The sequence below is a fragment of the Phyllostomus discolor genome, chromosome 15 (genome assembly GCF_004126475.2).
Source record: "Phyllostomus discolor isolate MPI-MPIP mPhyDis1 chromosome 15, mPhyDis1.pri.v3, whole genome shotgun sequence".
NCBI lineage: Eukaryota > Metazoa > Chordata > Mammalia > Chiroptera > Phyllostomidae > Phyllostomus > Phyllostomus discolor.
The window spans coordinates 6,053,837-6,077,451 of NC_040917.2; the positions used below are offsets into that span (position 1 = coordinate 6,053,837).

The 23,615-nt window shown below is 44.5% G+C and overlaps 1 protein-coding gene across 1 annotated transcript; it reads left to right on the forward strand.

Annotated features, from left to right (window-relative positions):
• Positions 1-272: 272 nt before the first annotated feature.
• Positions 273-19,961, forward strand: RBM34 (RNA binding motif protein 34). The gene is made up of 10 exons (XM_028531215.2): positions 273-641; positions 853-986; positions 5,943-6,174; positions 7,988-8,047; positions 9,706-9,749; positions 15,908-15,991; positions 16,136-16,199; positions 17,554-17,593; positions 17,803-17,921; positions 19,626-19,961. Exons 1-10 carry the CDS (start codon positions 345-347, stop codon positions 19,902-19,904), a joined length of 1,353 nt encoding a protein of 450 aa, XP_028387016.1. The 5' UTR covers positions 273-344; the 3' UTR covers positions 19,905-19,961.
• The last annotated feature ends 3,654 nt before the right edge of the window (positions 19,962-23,615 follow it).

Genomic DNA, 23,615 nt, shown 5'->3' on the forward strand with positions numbered 1-23,615 from the left:
GTCCGTGTACCCTTCACACCCATTCGCCAGTTAACACTGTGTTACCCTCATCCCTGCAACCGCCTTCCTCTCCAACAATTTCGGGGTTTCCAGCGTGCTCTCCACCTGCTGGGACTGACCCCTCCAGACCCGGTCTGACTGATTGTCATTCATACTGAGGACCTCGGCTACTCCTGGGAGACCCCTCATTCCCCAAGACTAGGTTTCCGTCGAACAGAACCGGGAAGAACGTAATTCCCGCGCTCGGCCCGCCTCGGCGGAAGCAACGTGGTTCTCGGCGGAAGTTGCCGGGACGCGGAAGTGCGGGCCTCTGTGCTGCATTTACCGGAGGCCTCAGGGTGAGGATGGCCCTAAAGGGGAAGGACAAAAGGAGGAAAGAGGAGAGTGCCGCGGCGGGGCGAGTGGCTCGGGCGGGTGACCGGCGCCGCGGTGTCGCGGAACCTCAGGCGTCGGTCTCTGGGCGGAGCCCGGACGGCGGCGGCGGCGGCGGGAGGCCTGCGAAGGCTGACTACCTGGTGGGACAGGTGGCCGACAGCTTGGCCCGCAGCGGGCGGCGCTCTGGAGGCGGCACCGGTCGGCTGGCGGCGCTCTTCAGCAGCGGAGAGTCGCAGCTCCAACCCCTTTACGTGCCCGTGCCTCCTGTAAGTCACCGGGTTGTGTGCCCAATGACCCGTCCGAATAGCTTTATCACGAGAGTACGGCTGGGAGGGCCTGGTTCGAAGGCGGGGTGGAGAGGATGACTTCTTGCCCTTTCGTCCCTGGGCCTGTCTGTGAAAGAGAGAGGATGCTACTTTAGGCGACTAATTATCAAAACAGGATGCGATCTCACATGTAACTTCACACTTTTAAAAGGAAACCACCAAGAAAAGGAAGCGGGATGAGAAGGAAGAAAGTGCATCCCAGATTCCAAGGCCACTTTTGCAAGAACCTGCAAAAAAGGCGAAGGTGAAGAAACTTTCTGATGCAGACAAACAATTGGCCTACAGGTTGGTAAATTTCCCTCTTAGTTGGTTAAAGCATTTAGATGGTAAAGAAACTGAGATTTTTAAACCTGCAATAGCCATCTTAATTTTTTTTTCTCGTTTCATAGTTCTAATTTTAACAAAATTTATAGTATGGGAAACCTCATCTGTATTCAAAACTTGAAAAGATAATTATCTCCATGTACGGATCAACAGCAGTTAGGAATACTGGGTCAGTCGTCTTCGCCCATGTATATCCCCTCCTTATGTGGAAGCAAACCAAAGACTTACGTTTCATCTATAAATATTTCAGCATCTTTATAAAAGATGGGTTGGTCTTCTTAAACTTCTTCAGGGAGCACATTCCCCTCATTTGCTTAGATGTTGTTCTTTTTGACAGTTTATTTGAATCAGGATCCAAATAGTACCAACACAGGTTCCCAGTTAACTTTCTTCTTAGGTCTGTGAGGCCTCTTACTTCTCTGTTCTCTCTCAGCAGGTGGTCTTTGCCCATTCTGGAAGCTACTAGTTGCTAAGGGTTTTAAAACTACTCCTTTTTATTCTCCTACTTAGTATATCTGTGCATGTCCTTAATTTCTTCCCCCTTTTCTCAGAAGAGTGTCTTCCACCTTGTCCAAGGTTGATCAGTCACCTGTGCTGTGTCTAGCTCATACCTTTCTCTTTGATCTGCCCACCATATAAATGTACTTAAAAATCTCATCAAAAAAAAAAAAAAAAGAAATCCAGCCGAACAAAATCCTTAGTCTGCAGTCACGTGTCTTTGTTTGGCACTGTTGCCTCTGCCCTTCCCTCCATAGTCAGGCTGTCAGAAGAAGTCTGCGTGTGTGCTCTCTCCCTTGTCTTCGTCTGTTTTCCCTTTCAGGTGTTTGCAGTCTGGCCGTTGTGTTTGTTTTTATAGGGTCTGACCATATTTCTGAAACAGTGCTCACTGAAGCCATCCTGACCTACTTGTCGTATTTAATAGGCAGTACAGACTTTGTCTTACAAGGTTTCTCTGTTTCATTAAGAGAATTTTTTAAAATTTATTGACTTTACAGAGAGAGAAACACTGATTTGCTGTTTCGCCCATTTAAGCATTCATTGGTTGATTCCTGTATGTGCCCTGACTGGGGATCGAACCATGACCCTGGGGCACTGGGATGATGCTCCAGCCAATGGAGCTACCTGGACAGGGCTTCTCTGTTACACTTTACATGGCTGCTTTTCTTTTCAAAGCTGTTGGTTTCTTTCATAGCAGCCTCTTATGATTGTCTTTTTGTCTGTTACTTTTCAGTGTTATTTTTGGTAACTTTACTTTTGACTGCTGCTTTTAAAAAAATACATTTTATTGGTTATGCTATTACAGTTGTCCTATTTTCTCCCCTTTACTCCCCTCCACCCTGCACACCCCCTCCCACCCATATCCCCCCTCTTTAGTTCATGTCCGTGGGTCATACATATAAGTTCTTTGGCTTCAACATTTCCTATACTATTCTTACCCTCCTCCTATTTTCTACCTACCATCTATGCTACTTATTCTCTGCACTGTTTCCCCCCCTTTCCCCAGCCCACTCCCCTGTGGATAACCCTCCATGTGATCTCCATTTCTGTGGTTCTGGTCCTCTTCTAGTTGTTTGCTTAGTTTGCTTTTGTTTTTGCTTTAGGTGTGGTTGTTAATAATTGTGAGTTTGCTGTCATTTTACTATACATATTTTTTATCTTCTTTTTCTTAGCTAAATCCCTTTAACATTTCATATAATAAGGGTTTGGTGATGATGAACTCCTTTAACTTGACCTTATCTGGGTAGCACTTGATCTGTCCTTCCATTCTAAATGAAAGCTTTGCTGGGTAGAGCAATCTTGGATGTAGGTCCTTGCCCTTCATGACTTGGAATGCTTCTTGCCGGCCCCTTCTTGCCTGTAAGGTCTCTTTTGAGAAATCAGCTGACAGTCTGATGGGAACTCCTTTGTAGGTTACTGTCCCCTTATCTCTTGCTGTTTCTAGGATTCTCTCCTTCATTTTTACCTTGGCTAATGTAATGATGATGTGCCTTGGTGTGTTCCTCCTTGGGTCCAACTTCTCTGGGACTCTCTGAGCTTCCTGGACTTCCTAGAAGTCTATTTCCTTTGTCAGATTGGGGGAGTTCCCCTTTATTATTTGTTCAAATAGTTTTCCACTTGCTGCTCTTCCTCTTCTCCTTCTGGTACCCCTATAATTCAGATGTTGGAACGTTTAAAGATGTCCTGGAGGTTCCTAAGCCTCTCCTTATTTTTTTGAATTCTTATTTCTTCATTCTTTTCTGTTTGGTTGTTTCTTCCTCCTGGTCCACTCCATTAATCTGAGTCCCAGTTTCCTTCCCATCACTATTGGTTGCCTGTACATTTTCCTTTATTTCACTTAGCATAGCCTTCATTTTTTCATGTAATTTGTGACCAAAATCAACCAATTCTGTGAGCATCCTGATTACCAGTGCTTTGAACTGTGCATCTGATAAGTTGGCTATCTCTTTGTCTCTTAGTTGTAATATTTCTGGAGCTTTGATCTGTTCTTTTGTTTGGGCCATTTTTTTGTCTTGATGTGTCTGTTAGGTAGTGAGGGGCAGAGCCTTAGGTGTTCACAGGACGGGGCAACCCAAGTGACTGCCTTGTAACACTCTATGTGGGGAAGGGGTCTAAGAGGGAACAGTGGTGCTTGCTCCACTCTCTACTGGATTTCAGTTACTTCCCCCACTTCCTGCAAGCAAATTGGGCCCTTCTGGTGCAGATTTCCATGTGGGTGGTCTTGTGAACGTTCTAGGACCCTGTGGATCTCTTCAACGAACTCTCCTGTGAGGCTGGGAGTTTATTCCGGAACTTCCACTCCCAACCCCCACCGATGTTTTCAGTCAGTGGTTTGAGGCTTATTTCCCCAAGCTGGGACCCTGGGTTGTACCGTCAGTCCTGCCCCCCAGTTTCACCTGGTTTATCTGTGCACAAATGTGGGACCACCCGGGTCGCCAGCCACCACCTTGGCATGAGTCCTCTCCAGCTGGCTGCCTGACTCTGCCCCTCTTACCCCTCTGGATGAATGTTTCTTCTTTAACTCCTTGGCTGTCGGACTTCCATACAGTTCAATTTTCTGGCAGTTTTTAAATTGTTGTTGTCCTTCTTTTGGTTGTTCTAGGAGGCACAGTGTGTCTACTTATGCCTCCATCTTGGCCGGAAGTTCTTACTGCTTCTTAAATAGTGATTTTCCTCAGGATTCTGTTGGCTGTTGTATCATGACCCTTTTTCACTCTTCATTCTGGCCCATGTCATTTGTGCCCAGGAGCCACCATTCTGACCTTGCTCCTGATCTCTAAACCTGTGTGTCTGTTTGCCACCCAGTGCCGGTGTGTTCCACGCACACCTTCATGTCAGAAGTCCTCACACTGACCTCATTGTCCTCATCAAGCCTGTGCTCTGCGTGGGTGAGACCACCAGCCTCCCAGTTGCCTGAGCCAGGGGCTTGGGAGTCATCTTACACTCCTGCTTTTCCCTGAAAGTCTAACCAGTGGCCCAGTCCTGAGGATGTTGTCTTTTAATTATCTTTTAAATCTGGCTTCCCCTCTCCGCCTCCTCCCTTGCTCTGGCTGGTCTGTTGTCTTCTCAGCTACATGCAGTTATAACTGTCTCCTTGCTGGTCTCCCTGGTCCAGCCTCCTCCTCTTCCCAGTCATCTACTCTGCGGCCCACGTGATCCTGTTCGGGCATTTTTGAAGTCTTCAGTGGCTGCCCATCCTCGGTAGGCACAGTCCTGTAGACCTGGTTCCCACCTTATTGTTCTCTCTCTCAGTTCCTTGCACTCCTGCTGGGTGCTTTTGCACACCACAGCGAGCAAAACGCTGATGCGGCGGACCTCTCCGTGGTGGAGCTCAGGCTTTAGCAGAGAAGCAGTCATCAGTATTTGCTGAGGACTGACTGTGTGGGAGGTGCTGCCTCTCCTCTGAGGGGTCTTGTTTCTCTCGTTTCTTTTCTTTTTTTTTTAAGATTTTATTTTTATTTATGTTTAGGGAGAGAGAGGAAGGAAGAGAAAAGGAGGGAGAGAAACACTGATGTGTGAGAGAAAGATGTGCATCGATCAATTGCCTCACATCAGGACCTGGCCTGCAACCCGAGCATGTGCCCTGACAGGGAATCGAACCTTCGACCTTTCGGTTCATAGGCTGGTGCTCAGTCCACTGAGCCACACCAACCAGGGCTTTTTTATGTTTCAGGGTTTCTATACCACATATTATAGATGTTACCATTTTATCATGAACTTTCCTTATTTCTTCAGAGACTGGACTTCCGAAAGGACTTTGATGGTCTCTACTGGCAGAGGCTAGAACTAGTAGGAACCCAGGAGATACTAAAAGAATGAATGACTCCTACTCCCTGTTCTCTCCCTGCACTCCTTAAGATTCCGGATCAGTTTTCTTGTTGGACTGATGCTCAGACCTCGTTTTATCTATGTGCCCCAAGACTGTATATTGTATTAGCCATTTCAGGACTTACTTTTGACAAGCAGAATTTTTCCTGGTGGCCAGATTGCTTTTATAAGGTGCTTTGCAGGCATATTGACCTTTATAGACCCCTAGGGGGTGCTGCAGTACTCCTAGAGTTCCTGAGAAGAGAATGGAATTAAGCATTGAGATAGTATCAACTAAACTCTGAGAACATTATCTAAACCCACTTTTGTTTAAACAAATTTTTGTTGTTCTGCTGTTACTTGGCAGTTGTAACATGTCTTCAAAAATGGAGCTTCACTTTTTCTGACTGTTGCGTTTTCTAAAGATACTAGTTTCCTTTTGATAACACTACTTTTAAAATTTAGATATATTGGCAAATGGTATGTTGATACTGAGGAAAGCCAGAAATAGGAAGTATTTTTCTAATCACTGTGCTTTGTCAAATACTGGGCCTGACTTTCATGACTCATTTCTTCCCTTCCACCTTTTTCTTCTTTTTTTGCCTTAAAAAGAGAAAATGCTTTAGCAAGTGCTGATTTAGAAGAAGAAACTCACCAGAAACAAGGGCAGAAAAGGAAAATGTCTCAGCCTGGTGTTCAAGTAGCAGATGCAAAAGTACTTGATGATGTAGATCACCCAGCTGTCAGTCAAAGGAAGAAAATTCCAATCAACCCAGAAGAAGAGAGGTTAAAGAATGAGAGAACTGTGTTTGTGGGGAATTTGCCCGTCACATGTAATAAGAAGGTGAGTGTGTAGTCTGAATGCTATAAGGATTCAGAGAAGGTAATAACTCGTAGCTTTGTTTACTGTTCCTTTATTGAGTAAGCACACAGTAAGTCACTGGTATCTACCTTCATTATAAATGACTGCGGCAGGCCTTACTGGTGTGGCTCAGTTGGTTGAGTGTTGTTCCACAAAGCGAGAGGTCGCCTGTTGGACTCCCGGTCAGGACACTTGTCTGGGTTGCAGGCCCAGTCCCCGGTTGGGGCGAGAGGCAACTGATTGATGTTCCTCTCCCTCTCTTTCTCTCTCCCTTCTCCTCTCTCTAAAAAAATAAATAAATAAATAAAGCCTTTTTTTTTTTTAAATTTTAAAAAATGACTACATAAATCATTCTGCACATTGCTTCTATTATCCACTCCTCCATTCCGTGCCCATAGTCACTGCCCTCATTCAGGCTTTTGCAAATCTTATTTTATTCATTTATTTAATTTTCATTTTTCTTTACTATTGATAATGCTATTACAGTTGTCCCCACTTTTTTCCCCTTGGCTCACCTCCTCCCAGCCCTCCCCCCACCCGTTGTCCGTGTCCATGGGTCATGCATGTATGTTCTGCAAGTCTTATTTGAGTTCGGTGACCCAGACTTACCTTCTGTCACATGCCAGTAGGTGCAGGGGTGTTGATCTCTTTCCTTCGCTGTCTTTTTCTGGCACTTGAAACAGTTCCCCACACATAGTAGAGGCTCAATCAACGTTTATTGTGTAACTGAATGAATGTGTCCAAGGTTTCCTCCATTATGTGGGGCTCACTAAACCAAAACGTGCCCTTTCCTTTCTGTGAGTTCTTGTGACAGTCACGCCATTGGCATTGTCTTATGTCAAAATCCTGCTCCTTTTTTATTTTTAATGTTCTTTAAATTTTTAAAAAAATTTATTTTTGAAAGAGAAGGAGGCATTGATTTGTTGTTCCACTTACTCACTTATTTGTGCATTCATTGGTTGCTTCTTGTACGTGCCCTGACTGGAGATCGAACCCACCACCTCGGCGTTTTGGGATGACGTTCTAACCAGTTGAGTTACTTGGCCAGGGCCCTGCTCATCTTTTGAAGGACAATTTAAGTTCCACTTCTTTAAAAACAAAGCAGTACAAAAAAAAACTGACTTCCTGGTTTATCCCTCTCCTTCTTACACCATTATCTCCTTGCATTCAATGTGTGATTATTATAGAACAGAACATATTCGTAGAATAGTTTTGGTTATTGATCTTCTTGTTAGATTATAACAGGCTTCAGGGAAGGGAGTGTGTGTGTGGTGCTTTGCACGTTCAAAATATTACTTACAAATTAGAATCGATTGTACTTCTAGCTGCGGAACATGTATTCTAAACATCCTGAGCCAGTCGTTAAGAACAGTGTGTAAAATTCACACCAGATCTTTCTCTTCAGTCCCATGGTCCTAATTCCAGACCTCTGGGGAATTTCTCCTGGTGGTGTGAACATTAGAATTAATTTCTAGTTTAAGCCTATGTGAGAAAATAAAAGAATCTATAGAATTTATAATCTTAGTTTAACATGTGGTAAAGATTACCAAAGATTGGAACACTAAAATGTTGTGTACCTCGTGAATAGTAACATGAACTTCTGTTGCATTTTCTTTTTCGCTAAGTTTCAGTAAAATTTGTCTTCCAACTTGAATGTCACCTGCTTTTTCTGAAATGTTCTTAAAATAAAGCCTGGCAGGGAAAGAGTGTCAGACAGTTGTACTTGATTACTTTTTGTAACACTTATTTGATGTTCTGAAAATAAACTAAAGTATATACATATTTTTTATTTTAGAAACTGAAGTCGTTTTTTAAAGAGTATGGACCAATAGAATCTGTACGATTTCGTTCTGTGGTATGTCTTCTTTCCCCTTAAAACTGCATAATCCTACGTGGGGTGGGCTGGGATGGGACTAAAAGGCAGAAAACTGTACTTGAACAACAATTAAAATAAAAATAAATACATAAATAAAATTGCATAATCTTGAGACATACTGCATTTACATCAGACTCATTACCATGGTGGTATTAGTGAGGTGGATAAGCACTTGACTTGAACCTTTTCCATCAAGATAAGAGTTGCTCGTAGCATTTGTTGCTGACTCTCATCTTTGTTAAATAATTTAGTGAGTCTACACAGTAAACAATACCCTTGTAACTCAGACCAACGCTGTATTCTGCAGGGCGGACGGGTGGCTTGCGTTTGCCACATCAGGGGAGTAGGCAGGAAAGTTAATACTTCCTGAACAGCATTTATGGGATCGTAGGCTTTCACTGTGGGCCTTTGTGTGGCTGCTGTGCACAGTACCTACCCTCTGAACCTAGAAAGACGAAGTATGTTTTAAGAAGTCAGTTCAGTGTTAACACTGCACAAGTAAGTGGTATCTGACTTCACCAAGGGAGCACTCTGGAGACCCGTAGGAGCCCTGTTTCTTGGAGCCTGAAATGAGCATCATCGTATCTTTTAAATGCAATTAATGTGTGTTAGAACCCAGGAAATGTTATTCCTCGTCTCGAACTGTTTCTCACGTGGCTCTCTGACATGGGCTTTTTCAGCCGTGGCACTGTTACCATTGTGCCAATGATTCTTTGCTGCCGGCGGCTGTCCTGTGCATTACAGGACACCTAGCAGCACCCTGCCCACCCCAGCTGTAACAACCAAAAACATCTCCAGACATTGCCACGTGGCCCAGGGGGCAAAACTGCCCCCGTCTCTAAAAGTAGACGTTTCCCAAGGCTGTAAGCACAGTTTCCAGAATTCTTATCATGGTGTTTTTTCCTTACTTTTATCACATGTGTTTTTTCTGCCCTTCTGAGTCCCACTTCCCCACATCAGATGCACTTGGGTGTCTTGCCGGGATCCCTGTGCTTTCCCCATCTGGCCTTTGCTGCTTACTGAATTTCTATATGATTTAATGCCACCAAGCTGCCTTGTCATTGCCCTTGACTCTTCATCCCACCCAGATTAATTTATTGATTTGAGAAGGAAATATCAATTTGTTTTTCCACTTATTTATGCATTTATTGGTTGCTTCTTGTATGTGCCCTGACCAGGGATCAAACCCATAACTTGGGCGTATCAGGATGGTGCTCTGACCAACTGAGCTTCTTGGGCAGGGCATACCTGCCTCTTTTTCAGCTGTGGTTTCTTCGCAAGATGAGTCATTCATTCCTCTTTCCATCCGAGTTCTCATTACCTCTTGTCAGAGTAGCTGCGGAGGTCTGTTATGGTCCCTACCTGCTGTTAACCTCACGTTATCCAACATGCCCCTGTCAACTAAATGTCCTAAAGGACTTCTCCTTCCTGTGACACCTGCCTTCCACTGCCCCCCCAACCCCCCCGCCCACACGAATGTCACAGCACAAGTGTTTCTGAGCCAGTGTTTCCCTAGAATGCGTTCAGTCACATTATATCAGCCAGGTATTTAGAATTTAGTTAGTTAAAATGTAACTAATTTGAAGTACTATTTCAAATAATGAATTTTTTAATACTTTTTTTTTTCCTTTTAAAAGATTCCAGCAGAGGGAACTATGTCCAAAAAGTTGGCTGTAATCAAGTAAGTTTATAATTAGAGAAAGGGAGTACTTTTAAACTCTCTTCCATTTGGGTTAAAATAGAGATCATTTCTTTGCTTCGCAGGTTTTTGTATTTGGACAGTGCGTCATGCTTTCCTATCTCCTACGTCCGTCATAGCACTTAAATTTGTCCAGTGTTTGTGTTTAAGCCTTAACGTGAATTGTAGGGTCACAGGAAGTGTCGTAAAACAATCTGCTAGACGAGGTGCCATGAGGAACTTCAAGGATGTTTAATTAGCTGTAGTGTTGAAGAGCATAAGAAAATTGTGCGCCCAAATATTTTAGTATAAATCATGTCATATTTCATCAGTTGTAAGTTACACATTTTCCCCAATTGTAACATTTTTGAAATTAAGATGCTTCATAAAATCAGGGTTGCCCCATTTGGTTGCTGTTGGCTGCCCAGGAATTCCAGAAGAATTCCTGATTGTTTCCAGTGGCCCCCTGGGGGGACCGCCCCCCGCCAGGACCTCTCTTAGTTCTCTGTGTGAGTGTTTGGAGACCAGCCTGGTGGTGTGGCTGGTGCTTCAGGTTCTCAGGGAACCTTCCCTGCCCTCCGTCCCACCTGGGCCCAAGGGTGAGACATGCAGGTTTCCTTCCTCTCCCTTTATTTTTCATTTTTTTTAATTGAAATAAAATTGGTATATAACATGTAAGTTTAAGGCATACAATCTATATTTTTAATTTAACTGCAGTTTTATGCAGGGTTTTCCATTAGTCTCCCAGTCTTGGTTATGTTTTCTTTCTTTTTTTTCCTTAATAAGATTTTTATTTACTTTTAGAGAGAGGGGAAGGGAAAAAGAGAGGGAAAGAAACATCAGTGTGTGGTTGCCTCTTTTTGTGCCCCCTACTGGGAACCTGGCCCACAACCCAGGCAGGTGCCCTGACTGGGAATCAAACTAGTGACCCTTTGGTTCACAGGCTGGCTCTCAATTCACTGAGCCGCACCAACCAGGGCTCTTTTCTTTGTTACTGGTACATGAAATGATGGATTTTACAAGCAGAGGTGTATAAATTACACATTAGATTTATACACATTAGATTTATATATAGAAATCATTATGTTAGATAAAATATAGTAGTGTAAGCCCTGGCTGGTATGGCTCAGTGGATTTAGTGCCAGACTGACTGAACCCACAACCTAGCTGTGTGCTCAGACCGGGGATGGAACCTGTGACCTTTCGGTGCCTGGGACGGTGCGCCAACCAACTGAGCCAGTGGGCCAGGGCTGCCTTCGTAGTTCTGAGTGCTCTCCTGCAGAGATGGTAACCTACCAACACTCCCACACCTTTACCAACAGTACGTTTTTGAGCTCTTTAATCGTGGCACCCTGGTAGGTGAAAGTGGTACTTTTTACTTGTATTTCTCTTATGTCATTGCATTCAAATCATCGGTGCTTCCTTTCACCTGACTTGTTGCTCTCATTTACACATTTTTTTCTTTGAATGGCTTCTTATTTTGTCTTTCATAATTGAGAGTTTGTTAGTTGTTTGGAGGATAAGTAGACAGGCATTTCTATTTGTACACAATTCTTAGCATACGTACCAAAACCTAAAGAGTCATGTAGTTATGATTCTCTTCTGAACAGTTATTCCCATGACTTTCCAGCTTAAAATTTGGAGGCAGATTTTTCTTAATAGAATATCAAATGCCAATATCTTCAGATATTGATACTCTGTAATGTGACTGTCCCACTTGTTAATAATTTAATAGCATGTACACTGCATAGTCAAATTATTAATGTTTCATGGCACATCGACAAAATTACTGGGAAAACTAGACTTTTTAACAATTTATTTTAATGATGCCTTTTTGTCATTTTATTTATTTATTTTTAGTGAGAATGGAAGGGAGGGAGAAAGAGAAACATCGATCAAAAGAGAAACACCGATCAGTTGCCTCCCACATGCCTACAACCAGGGACTTGGCCTGTAACCCAGGCCCCGACGGGGAACCACACCAGCGACCCCGTGTTTCACAGGCTGATGCTCAACCCACTGAGCCATGCCAGCCAGTGCTATACCTGTTTTTTTCCTTCTGGTCAGATTAGCAGAAACTAATTTTTTTAAAGATTTTATTCATTTATTTATTTTTAGAAGGGAAGGGAGGGAGAAAGAGAGAGAGAATCAATGTGTGGTTGCCTCTCACATGGCCCCCACTGGGGACCTGGCCTGCAACCCAGGCATGTGCCCTGACTGGGAATCGAACCTGCGATGCTTTGGTTCGCAGCCCGAGCTCAGTCCACTGAGCTACACCAGCCAGGGCTACAAAAACTATTTTTTACTGTGTTGCAGAATTTTAGTAATTAGTTTATGTGTGCCATGAGATTTAAAAAAAAAGGGGGGTTGAAATCCTCTTGGGCAGTGTGGGAGTGGCGGGCTGGGCGTGTGCTGGGCACCTTAGAGACGGCAGCTGCATGGTCGCTGCCACCCGAGCTCCTGGGACCCGCCGCACTGCTGCTCTTACTGATCTGTGGGGTGTTCACAGAACATGTCCTTTCTGATTTCAGCTACAAAGATCCTATTTTCATTTGCTGTTTTGGTCGGCTTATGGGGAATTTTGCCATGTAAAATTTTTTTTGCTTTTTCATATAGTCAAAAAAAAGTTTAAACCTTTTTCCTTATGGTATAATTTACCTTCAGTAAATCGCACAGACTTGAAGCCTACAGCTTTGTGATTTTTCATTTGTACGCACTTGTGAAATCATTGCTACCATCAAGATCCTGAATACGCGATCACCCCAAGTGTCATCACCACCCCACCCTGTCCCCAGTGACCACCGAGTTGCTTCCTGTCTGTATGCTGGTTTGCATTTTCTAGAATTTTGTGTGGTGGACTTACCATCCAGGATGTGCTCTTGTCTGACTCCTCTTGCCCAGAGTGATGGTTCGAGGTCCGTCCATCTTGCTGGCTGCTCAGTGTGACCTGTGCCAGGTGATAGACATTCAGGTTATTCCCAGCGTTTGGCTGTCATGAATAAAGGTAGCAAAACTAGGTCATTTCTACTGAAGAAGTACCTGCAGTTCTTCTGGGAGGTACTTGCTGGGTCTGATGATGGGTGTATCCTAACTTTCTAAGAATGCAAATTATTTTACCTTAAAATTATGTACCATTTTACGGTCCCACCAGCAGAGTCGGGAAACTCTGCCTGCTTCATAGCCTCAGCAGCACTTGGCGTTGGCGGGCATTCGTTTTAGCCATTCTAGAAGTTTGTTGTTGTGGCTCTAGTTAGTATTTTGCTAAAGACTGAAGATGTTAAACATCTTTTCATGTGCTTATTTGGCAATCCTTTGGTGAAATGCCTTTGGTTCATAAATTTTGCCTATTTTTTAGTGGCTTGTTTGTCTTATTACTGAGGTGTAAAGAGTTCTTTGTGTATATTGGATACAAAACCTTTTTCTGATATGTATGTTTTGGGTGTTTGCCCTAGTCTGTGGCTAGCCTTTTTAAGGGTGTTTTCTTTTTTTTAAAGGGCACGAGTTTTCAGTGGGGTTGAAGGTGCAGTCCAGAGGGCGCTGTTTGGAGGCTGGTGCAGCAGTGGCCCAGCCTCTGGTGCAGGTTCTCTGTTTCTGGGAATCACACCTGGGCCTGATGGGCTCTCCTTCCTTTGGCTGCCAAACTCTGCCTTATGCCTTCGGTGGATCTTGCCAGGTGGCAGGAGGCCTCCCTCCCTCTGGCCGCAAGGGGTCTTCCCTGTGCTGGGGGTAAGAGGTGAGGTGGGGTGGAGAGTTTGCTGCTCCCGCCCCAGCAGCTTAGCTGCCTCCCCTCTTGGGGAGCAGAGTCTTGGCGGGGCTTTGAGTCTGCCACACACCACCTTTGGCCCACCTGTTCTCCAGGTTTGTGCCCCTCCCCCATGGATGTTCTTGGGCTCCTCCCTGCCCTCAGTCTTTCCTGCAGACCCCAGGGGAGCAGATGAGTGGGCACCCATCCTCTGTCAGCGGCCTCCAGGGGTTCCATGTAGGCCCAGCCTGCACTTTGACTTAAGATTTCTGTAAAATAGTAGCTGGAACCTTTCCGGCCCACCTGGGCTTGTCTGGGGCCCAGCCTGTGAGCCAGTGCTCCCCAGATGGGCCTGTCCTCCCCAGACGGGCCTGTCCTCCCCAGATGGGCCTGTCCTCCCCAGATGGGCCTGTCCTTGCTTGTTTCCAGGCAGTCAGCTTCCCCTTCTGCTCTCTGCTGACTCAACACAAGTCATGATGCCGTAGCTTACTGGCTTCTTCTTCCTTACGGCAGGCAGGAGTTATGCTCCTCCTGGCTCTCTCCCTCCGGGGTAGAAGGAGAGCTCTGTGTGTCATGAACACCTGCGTGTCTGCATGTCATAAGTGCAGCCTTCTCCATCATGCTTCACACAGACCTGTTCTTGCTGTGACGCAGGGGCAGAGCCACAAGCTCTCGCTTTGTAGTCCCTGCGCCAAGGAGGTCATTTCTCACAGAGTAACAGAGTACACTACAATTAGGGTTTTTTAAAATGTTACTTTCTATTTATGTTGTCTTGGGGTTTGTCTTAGTTTTTGAGGCTGCCATAACAAAATGTCACAGACTGGGTGGCCTGTAAACAACAGAAACTTGTTTTTTCGGCATTGGAGGCTGGGAAGTCTGAGGTCAGGGTGCAGCAGGTTGCGTTGTGGTGAGGGCCAGCTCTTCTGGCCGTGTCCACACATGGCTGAAGCGTCCCAGAGCCCGTGGGGTCTCTATTATAAGAGCACTAATCCTATTTATGAGGACCTCACCTTCATGACCTAAACATCTTGCAAAAACGCACCTCCTGTTGCCATCATACTGGTCACTGAATGGGTTTCGACTTAGGAATTTGGGAGTGAGCCAACCATGAAGACACTAGAGTTGTGCTGGGATACGCTGGTTTCGGGTGTTGGCAGCAGCACTGTGTTGCATGCAACAAGCAGAAGGTCTGGAGTCAGCCAGACTTGGCTTAAGTCCGAGGTTGGCCACCCGTTAGCTTATAATCGTGGCTGTGTAATTCTCCAAACCTCAGCATCCTTATCCGTAAAGCCATGTGGGGTTAAATGAGATTTGTAAAATGTCTCACACATTGTATTAGGCATTCAATAAATCATAGTTGGTGTTAGCAGTACAAATCCGTTAGATAGCATATTATTACAGAATGCTGTGGGTCATTCCTTGACATTATTTTCTAGTATCTTTCTTGGTGATGCTCATTTGTTCATTAGTAATTCTGTTACTTCGAAACATAGGGTGATGTCTTCAGGGAAGGATCTGGGGTCATTACTAGGCCCTTTTGCTAATTGATCACATCTAAATTGTATCAGCAGTTTGCAAACCTAGTGAATTAATAATGATTTTAGGTATTGAGCAATGGCTGCAGTCAATCAAAAAGAGTGAAAACTGGTCCTAACATGCCTCCTTTTGTCAGGACGCTGCCTGCAGTGCTGACAGAGGGGTCACATCTGAGTCTGATCAAGGCTCTGTGTCCAGCTGCCAATTTGCTAGAAATACAAAGGTCAGAGGCACGTGTTGAAGTGCACTGTGAGCCTGCAGTCAGCAGCGTCCCAGCCTGGGAAGTTCCAGACAGTAAGATAAAGACAGAGAAAGGGGGAACCTGTAGCTCAAACAAGACTCAGAAGATGTTCCAAGGGGAAAGTGGACAAGACCAAAGTACAGTGTCTAGGGTCAGACCCTCGGGGGAAAACCACCGGGATGCACAGGAAGGTGGCGCCTGTGAAAGTAGGAACCAGGGAGCGCCAGAGAGCCAGGCTTCAGGGCCAGGCTAAACTGTGTGTGTTTGTGCGGTGTTTATTTTACGGTAAAAAGGAGAAATCAGGTTGCCTTTCATTCTGTTCATGTGTGTGGTGGATACAGAGCATCAGCTAAGGGCATGGTTTCCAGCCTGCGGTGTGCCCCGGGGGGCCCTGCTCCTTCACAGTGAGCATTGGTAAGAAGGCACCGGTTCTGTGTTTTGGCCAATGTCTGTATAAGTATATAAGTGGCGTGTTGTTTTTGAGTAATTACTAAACATTTATTGAAAGTGATCAAACTTTCTCCAGGAATTCTTGTCATATGTGCTGATCAAGAGTAGAAAATAGGCTGTTTTTATATTGGCAACTTTGAGATGAACAAATTTTACATTGTCTTGTTTTTTTCTTTCTTGTTTTTGGTCTAGACGTAAAATTCACCCCGATCAGAAAAATATCAATGCTTATGTTGTATTTAAGGATGAAAGAGCTGCTACTAAAGCATTGAACAGGTAATTTTATCTCTTTGAGGTCTGACAGAGTTATTTAAGTGTTTGTGAGTACCCTTTAATCCTTTGGTTTCACTTGAGACCAAATATTGCAGTAACTCAGTGCTCGTTTTTAACAGCCACTTTTCCTTCGTGTGTGCAATATAGAAACGGAGCCCAAATTGCCGACGGATTCCGTATTCGAGTAGACCTCGCGTCAGAGACCTCGTCTGTAAGTACGACAGGACGTGAGTTGTTTAAAGAGCTTAGCTAGAGTCTTGTAGAGGGAATCGTTTTCTCCTGCGATTCCGCTTGAAGAGGAATGGAGTTGGCAGTTTGAGCGAAGCACAGAAGGGAACAGCCTTTGCCCTCTGGTCACAGCGTTGGTCCCTAGAACGATGGGAATTAAATCACATTAGCTTTAGGAACGCAGCCCCCACCCCCCTATCAAGTTAAGTTATCATGGACAGTCAGGCTGGCAGGCATGTTAGAGATTACCAGGGCAAGCACCGTATTTCCTAGACTGCAGCGTAGGAAGTTCACTTATTTATTAAGTTTTTGAATCTTTGCTGGGCGTCAGGCGTACAGTGCTAACAAGGTAGTCTCAGGTCTCCGGGTCCCGGGGTGAAGGTGAAGAGCGGGTGGGCTGGTTGTGGCATTACTGTTCTGTGACGAATTCTCCGCAAATGCTCAGAATGCGGCATTTGAGTCAGGAAGGTGCCGGCGAGAAGGGACAAAGGAGGGTCTCCAGGAGAACAGGTGTTACATCAGTGTTGCAAGATGAGTCGGTGTTACCTGGAGTGGGGGAAGGAGCCAGAGGATGAGGATATTCGGGCAGGAAAAACAGCAGAGATGGTGGGGAGCAAAACTTAATTTGCTCAAGGGACAGCAAGAGCTTGCGGCCCCGGTTGTTTCGGGGTAGAGTGGGCGGGGGCAGTAATGAGTGCTGGTGGGCAGAGAGGTTGAGGCCCTGGGCTCCACGGCGAGCCTGGGTTTGTCGGGAAGCTGTGTCACAGATTCAAGCAGAGTTGGGGGACCAGGTCTACTCTTTGAAATGGTCTCGTGCAGCGAGCGAAGGATGGTTAGAAGAGCCCACCGCGGAAACCTGGAGTGTGTCGCTGGTGGTGTCAGAGCAACCTAGCGGGACAGTGACGAATGCCTGGTGACCTCCCTGGCTGTGGACCTAGCACCGAGTCCCCAAACCTAGCATGAGGGCCGAGTCCACTTGCCCGCTGCCCTTTTAAATACCGTCGTATTAGCACTCAGCCACTCCATTAGGTTACTGTGCACAGTGGCAGAGGCGAGTAGGCGCAATAGCGCGTGGCCCATGAAGCCAGAAAGAATTGCTGTCTGGCCCTTCACCCCAAACATAGCACCCCTTCTTGAGCACTGCCAAGTGTCGGTCTCGTTCCCTGTAAACAAAAGCCCACTCCCACTCCAGCGGGGAAGACGGAAGAGGACGGGCTCAAATGAGCCTGGTGTGTGGTCAGCACGGGAGGTCCCGTGCATGGGCCGAGGGAGAGGCTGGGCTTGAGATGACTCCGTTGTCTGTTTCAGTGAGTGATTTTCCTGTCTTTGTGTTTCAGAGGGACAAGAGATCAGTGTTTGTGGGGAATCTTCCATATAGTAAGTTTGTTTAAACAAAGTACCAGTTTATTGTTAAATTAATGGAAATAACCACGGAGCAGTAACTGTTTTAAGAGTAACTTTAGGACTCGTGGAATGTAACCTGACTAATTTTCATGGGCCGTGTAACTTGCTGTGTTATGAAACCTCTGCAGCTTCCTAAGGTGATCCCGAGGCTTTGCTTCCACTTTGGTTGGATGTGTTTTTAGGAGTTGAAGAGTCTGCGGTTGAGGGCCACTTTTTGGACTGTGGGAACATCGTGGCAGTGAGGATCGTGAGAGACCCGCTGACAGGTGTTGGCAGAGGCTTTGGCTACGTGCTCTTCGAGGTATGTGCTGTCACTGTTCTTCAAAAGAACATGCGCCGGGAGGGCTGTCACCCTCAATCAAGTCCCCGACGTCAGAAGCTGCCATAATAGAATACTGTAGCTGCACCTGAACATGTTCCAAGTCCCCACTGTCCATGTCAGTGTCAGTGAATGACTTTTAAATATTGAACATTAAAGGTGTCACCTCTCTGAACCTCCACCTCATAAAATGGAGAAGAGACTGACGTGTCACTCGGGTAGAAGAAAGTTTTAGTCTTTGTGTGAAACCGGTTCCATTTAGTTCTCTGAATCTCAGTCAGCGTTCCATGCCTGACCCTGGAATATACTTACAGTTAGAATATACATACCAATTGATGGCCCTTCGTTACTCTTCCATCACAGCATTACTGCATTTCCTTTCCATTATTTCTTGTGCCTTCGGGTTTTTTTTAAGATTTTTAAAAATTTATTTATAGAGAGGGAAGGGAGGGAGAGAGAGACAGAGAGAGAGAGAGAGAAACATCAGTGTTCAGTTGCTGGGGGCCGAGGCCTGCAACCCAGGCATGTACCCTGACTGGGAATGGAACCTGCGACACTTTGGTTCACAGCCCATGCTCAATCCACTGAGCTACGCCAGCCAGCGCCTGCCTTTGGTTTTTTTTTGTTTTGTTTTGTTTTGTTTGAGTTGAACCTACACCTGTGAACATACAGTTTTGCAACCCGCTTTACGTTTTCTGTTGTATAAGCATGTCCTGTTGAACAATGGAACATAGTTTATACTGTCTTTTCCCTAATGCTTCCCAAATGTTAGACATTTGCAGTGCTCTCTATTTTTCTCTGTAATAATGAAATAGGAGTGATTATGTTTTTTCTCCAAACATTTGCTTGCATTTTTGTATTGCTTCTTTAAGATAGATCCCAACGGGCTGTTGCAGACCAGTCAAGATATGTGACCATCCTTAAGACTTGTGACATGTATTATCAGATGGCTTTAGAAAAGCTGCCACAGCCTCTGTCCCTGTCATTACTGTGTCGTAGTTATCTATTTCTATGTTCCCTGTCTTCTGTGACCTGATAAATTTCTAAACTTCTTCTAAAAACATCTCATGTATATCCAGGGCTGTTTGCATTTTAGTAGTTCTCATTAGAGTAAAAGAATGATAGGGTTTGGGATCTAAGTGAAACTGCACAAGGCATGTAGTCCGACACCTCAGGCACTGTAGCAGACAGAGTCAGCTGAAACATCAGGCCTTCTGCAGAAAGAGCCTTGTGCAAAAGGGGCTCATTGATTTGTAAAAGGTTGCCCATGACTGACTAGTTAGTTGGAAGTTCATTTCACAGTGAGAAAAAGGAAGGCTGTTGGGCCGTGACTTATCTGATAACTTGGCAAGGCAGCTTGAGTGCGTCATGGGGAAAAGTGTGTGGGGAGCGTGACTGAAAGGAGACCACGGCACGGCCGCTGACCGCCAGGACCGGGCTTCCCAGACGTGCAAGTGGGAGGGCTCCCACATGTGCGGGCTGTTGGGGTGCAGTAAAGGTCGTCATTTCTTTGCAGATAAGTTTCTGGTTGGAATTTACACGCATACACACATACACATATATGTATATATATAATCTGATACAAATATATACTTGTGTATTTATATATTTGTGCATGTTATGTCTGATACATGTATATAAACATACACATATATATACACACATATATATATTTTTGTTTTGCAGAATACAGATGCTGTTCATCTTGCTCTGAAGTTAAATAATTCTGAACTGATGGGAAGAAAACTCCGAGTCATGCGTTCTGTTAATAAAGAAAAACTAAAACAAAATTCAAATCCCAATTTGAAGAATGCCAGTAAACCTAAGAAGGGATTTAATTTTGCTTCAAAAAATGTAGGACATTCTAAAAGTTTATTTGTTGGAGAAAAAGCTGTTCTTGTCAAGAAGAAAAAGAAAGGACAGAAGAAAAGTGGACGAACTAAGAAACAGAAAAAACAGAAGTAGCCATCTGAATTGTTTTTTCCTACTGAGTACTATTAATAAAAGTGTGGTGAACCCGTGTATTGAGTTTCAGAATTTTTTATGGGTGGTGTATGTGAACATGGAAACGTTTTCAGTTTATTTGCATTGTAACAGTACCTTTGAAGCATCTGTGTTAAGATGTCGGCAGGTTAGTTACCACCAGTTATGTGTTACTGCTAATGATGAAAGAGATGATTTTAGAGTTAGGGTAAACATTTAGAATTTTAGTGGTTATGTATTATTTTAGTGTATGATACAGATACATAATTAACACATAAGACAGTTATTTCAAGAATTACTTTGAAATGAGAGAATAAATTAAAAAGTAAATTTAAAGAAAAATAAAACGCCAGCCCCGAGGTTGCTGGTTGATTCCCAGTGAGGGCACATGCGGGGGTTGCAGGTTCAGTCCCAGGTCTGGGTGTGTGTGGAAGGCAACCAACCAGTCAATGTTTCTCTCCCTCTATCTCTCCCTACCCCTCTCTCTAAAATCAAAATAAATAAAATAGCCTTGTCTGACGTAGCTCAGTGGATTGAGCGCGGGCTGCGAACCAAAGTGTTGCAGGTTCAATTCCCAGTCAGGGTACATGCCTGGGTTGCAGCCTATGACCCCCAGCAACCACACATTGATGTTTCTCTCTCTCTCTCTCTCTCTCTCTCTCTCTCTCTCTCTCTCTCTCTCTCTCTCTCTCCCCCTTCCCTCTCTAAAAATAAATAAAATCTTTAAAAATTGTTTTTAATTAAAAAAAATTTAAGAAAATTAAAATAATAAATAAAACATTAAACTTTCTTACTGATTGGACCTAGTCAAAGTATCTAAACAGCTACAATGGGAATACTGATAAGGTCTAATTACAGTCCCTAAAAAGGGGTTTGAGGGCTTTTATATAAAACAGCCACTAATTTTTCTTCCTTTCTCTTACACTTGTGATAATTGGAGTTCTGGGTTTTTATTTTATCAACCAAATGATAAAACAAACAGGAATATGAAGTATTATGTGTTGCTAAACCCCCACCTAGACTAAGGCTAAAGGAATGCCCTTGGAACCATAAGCCAGCAAGGAGACAAAAGCTTATCTCCCTGGCAGGAGTGCTGCTTCTGCTGCTTCATTCATAACTGAACCCCAAAGCTTAGTCGGTTAGCCAATGACGGGTAGGATTCCCCATGGGGGGGAACAACCTAAGACAGGCACGATCACGTGGGAGGCCGCTAAGGAAGGACTTTGGGAGCTACAGCAAAAGGGGGTGATGGGCCCTGGCTCCTCAGCTTTGACATAGCCTGAGTTCTCATCTTCTGGGAGAAAATCTCCTTATCTCTTGGCTGCCTTAGTTCCCTTGCTCCACCTAAGCCTGAAATAATGACAGGGTGGTGCAGCTCTGTGCTGAAAAGGGAGGTTCCCCGGGTGATGAGGCCTAAGAAAGAATATGTAAATTACTGTGAAACCTGCTTTGTTTAGAATGCTCTCAGTTGAATGAGAAGGGTCCAAGAAGGAAGTTAGTTTGTTCCTTAAAGTTTTACAGCTCTTTGATCCTGCCTCAAAATAGGCCCTCAGACTTCCTTGTTATCTATTGTTTGATCCTTACTTCCTAGCAATGAGTAAAGAGCTTTTACCTGAATTCTTATGCAAATGAAACCAATAAAAAGCCTCTCCGGAGGGGCAACAGGGCGCTCTCCCCACCAGGGAGGGTGGCCAAGTGGCGCGCTCCCCACATGAGGAGTGGCCCTGCTGTTCCTATTCCCCCATAGGACCTGGTTGTCTTTGTGCATGTTTTTCTCGAGTTTTGACGAGCCATCCGCAGCGTTCCGTGATCACTGCTGACCAGTGACCCATGCATCAATTATGTAAAATGTTGCTCTTCTTGTTTGTTAACCAGTGATTACACTGGTTATTAAAGCCCTCGGCAAATTGGCTATAAGCAGGTTTCTATTTTTATTTCTATTCTTTCATTTGAAAGGTACTCTCCTAGGAAACCATGTGATTCTTCAGTTTATGTTGCCCATAGAATGAAACAGTCTTTCAAAAAAATCGTATTTAAAGGAAACATCGTCTGATACAAATGGTGATTAAGTCACAGTGTATAAAAGTTCAACAAGGGACAAGAATATCATTGCATTCCCTTGAGACTTAACTTGGTGACACAGCTGGTGTCCCTGCTCACAAATCCTACCAAGACAGCTAAGATACCAAGTCTGTGCCCAGTAGGGAGGAGTAGGAATAAACCAGAGGGTGCCAGGGGCTGACTGGAGGCAGGCAGAATCGGACACGTATCATCCTCCTCAGGTGGATAAGGGGACTGGGAGACTTATTACTGATTATTTTGACAATCCTGTCTTGGTATAGCACAAGGAAAACTTCATGAATCTTTACAGTGTGGCTCTGTAGAAAACAGCTCCATTGTCCTGTATCCAAGGGTTGAGTATTTTTTATGGTTACGTAGCCTCTCTAGTGCTTAGAACCTTGTTTTTTCATAAGTATATCCTTATTACTTGGTGTGTGAACATTTTTGCACATATTTCCAATTAAATTTAAAGATGCATTATCTATAAACTACATGGACTAGATCTATAGTATACAATTTGACTGGGTATATTTTATTTATAGGGTACATTATATGTAGTTATGTGTTCCGTATAGTAAAAATGTCTATAGATTCATATAATTTTAGTGTCCTGAACATGGTGGGGTTTTTTTTGATTTCTCAGGTTTTCATATAAAGAGCCCTGGACTAGGGTGTCAGGGCATGTGATTCTTAACCCAGAGGGCTGTATGTGACCTTGGACAAGTCTCTATCTAAATATCTTGGTTGGTGAAATAAGGGTCTTGGTCTAGATCAGTGGTGTCACACTTTTCTGACTCTGACCTACAGTAACTTTAATTTTACACTGTGGCCAGTACAAAGATGGGGGCAGGTAACTGACACGAAAGTTTCATATACTGATCTTAACTACAAGTGTCGGTGTCAGATATTTTATTTTATTGGAAACACTGGTAATGGCCCACCAAGGTCATTCCACAACCCACGAATGATTCCACTCACAAACAAGTGTCTAGGGGACTTCCAGACTGTTTCTACTGCAGGATTCTTATGACAGATACTTAGAAATGTAGTGGGTAAGGGCTTCACAGGTGCTGATGTTGCTCTGCTTTGTGTAACATGTCACCCGGTCTCTTGCACCTCATAGCAGTGACCTCCACATTCATGTTGTATTTACTATGCACAGCGTGGGGACAGGGAAGGGTAGTCCATCTAGGGGCCATGTAATGTCCCGTTTTCAAGAGGGTCAAGTTCTCAGCATTGGGTCACCTGTGTAGCCTTCCTTGGACAAGCCTTTTGTGTTCCAGTGCACCTGGGGCTCAGGATACACCTCTATCCAATGACGTTCCCTGACAGCTTTTAGGGATGGGAAGAATAAAGAATGTTTGTGTGCAGGGTACAAAGAATGTGCAGTCCTCTGATCTCAATAATTTGCTTCAGTACATACGCACCTTCGAGCCCTTCTTACCCCACCCCAGTCCAGGCACTGCACTTGTGTGTTGGGTCCAATTTCCAGTCTTCCATAGGGTCTCCACTTCGGAGAGTGGAGTTGTCATTTAAGCTGAAGGGCCTTCCCAGGCTCCAGGTTAGGGCTTCCAGCCTAATGTTTCCAAGGCACCCTTGCAGTAACTTCTGACACCAACTACCCAGGGTTAG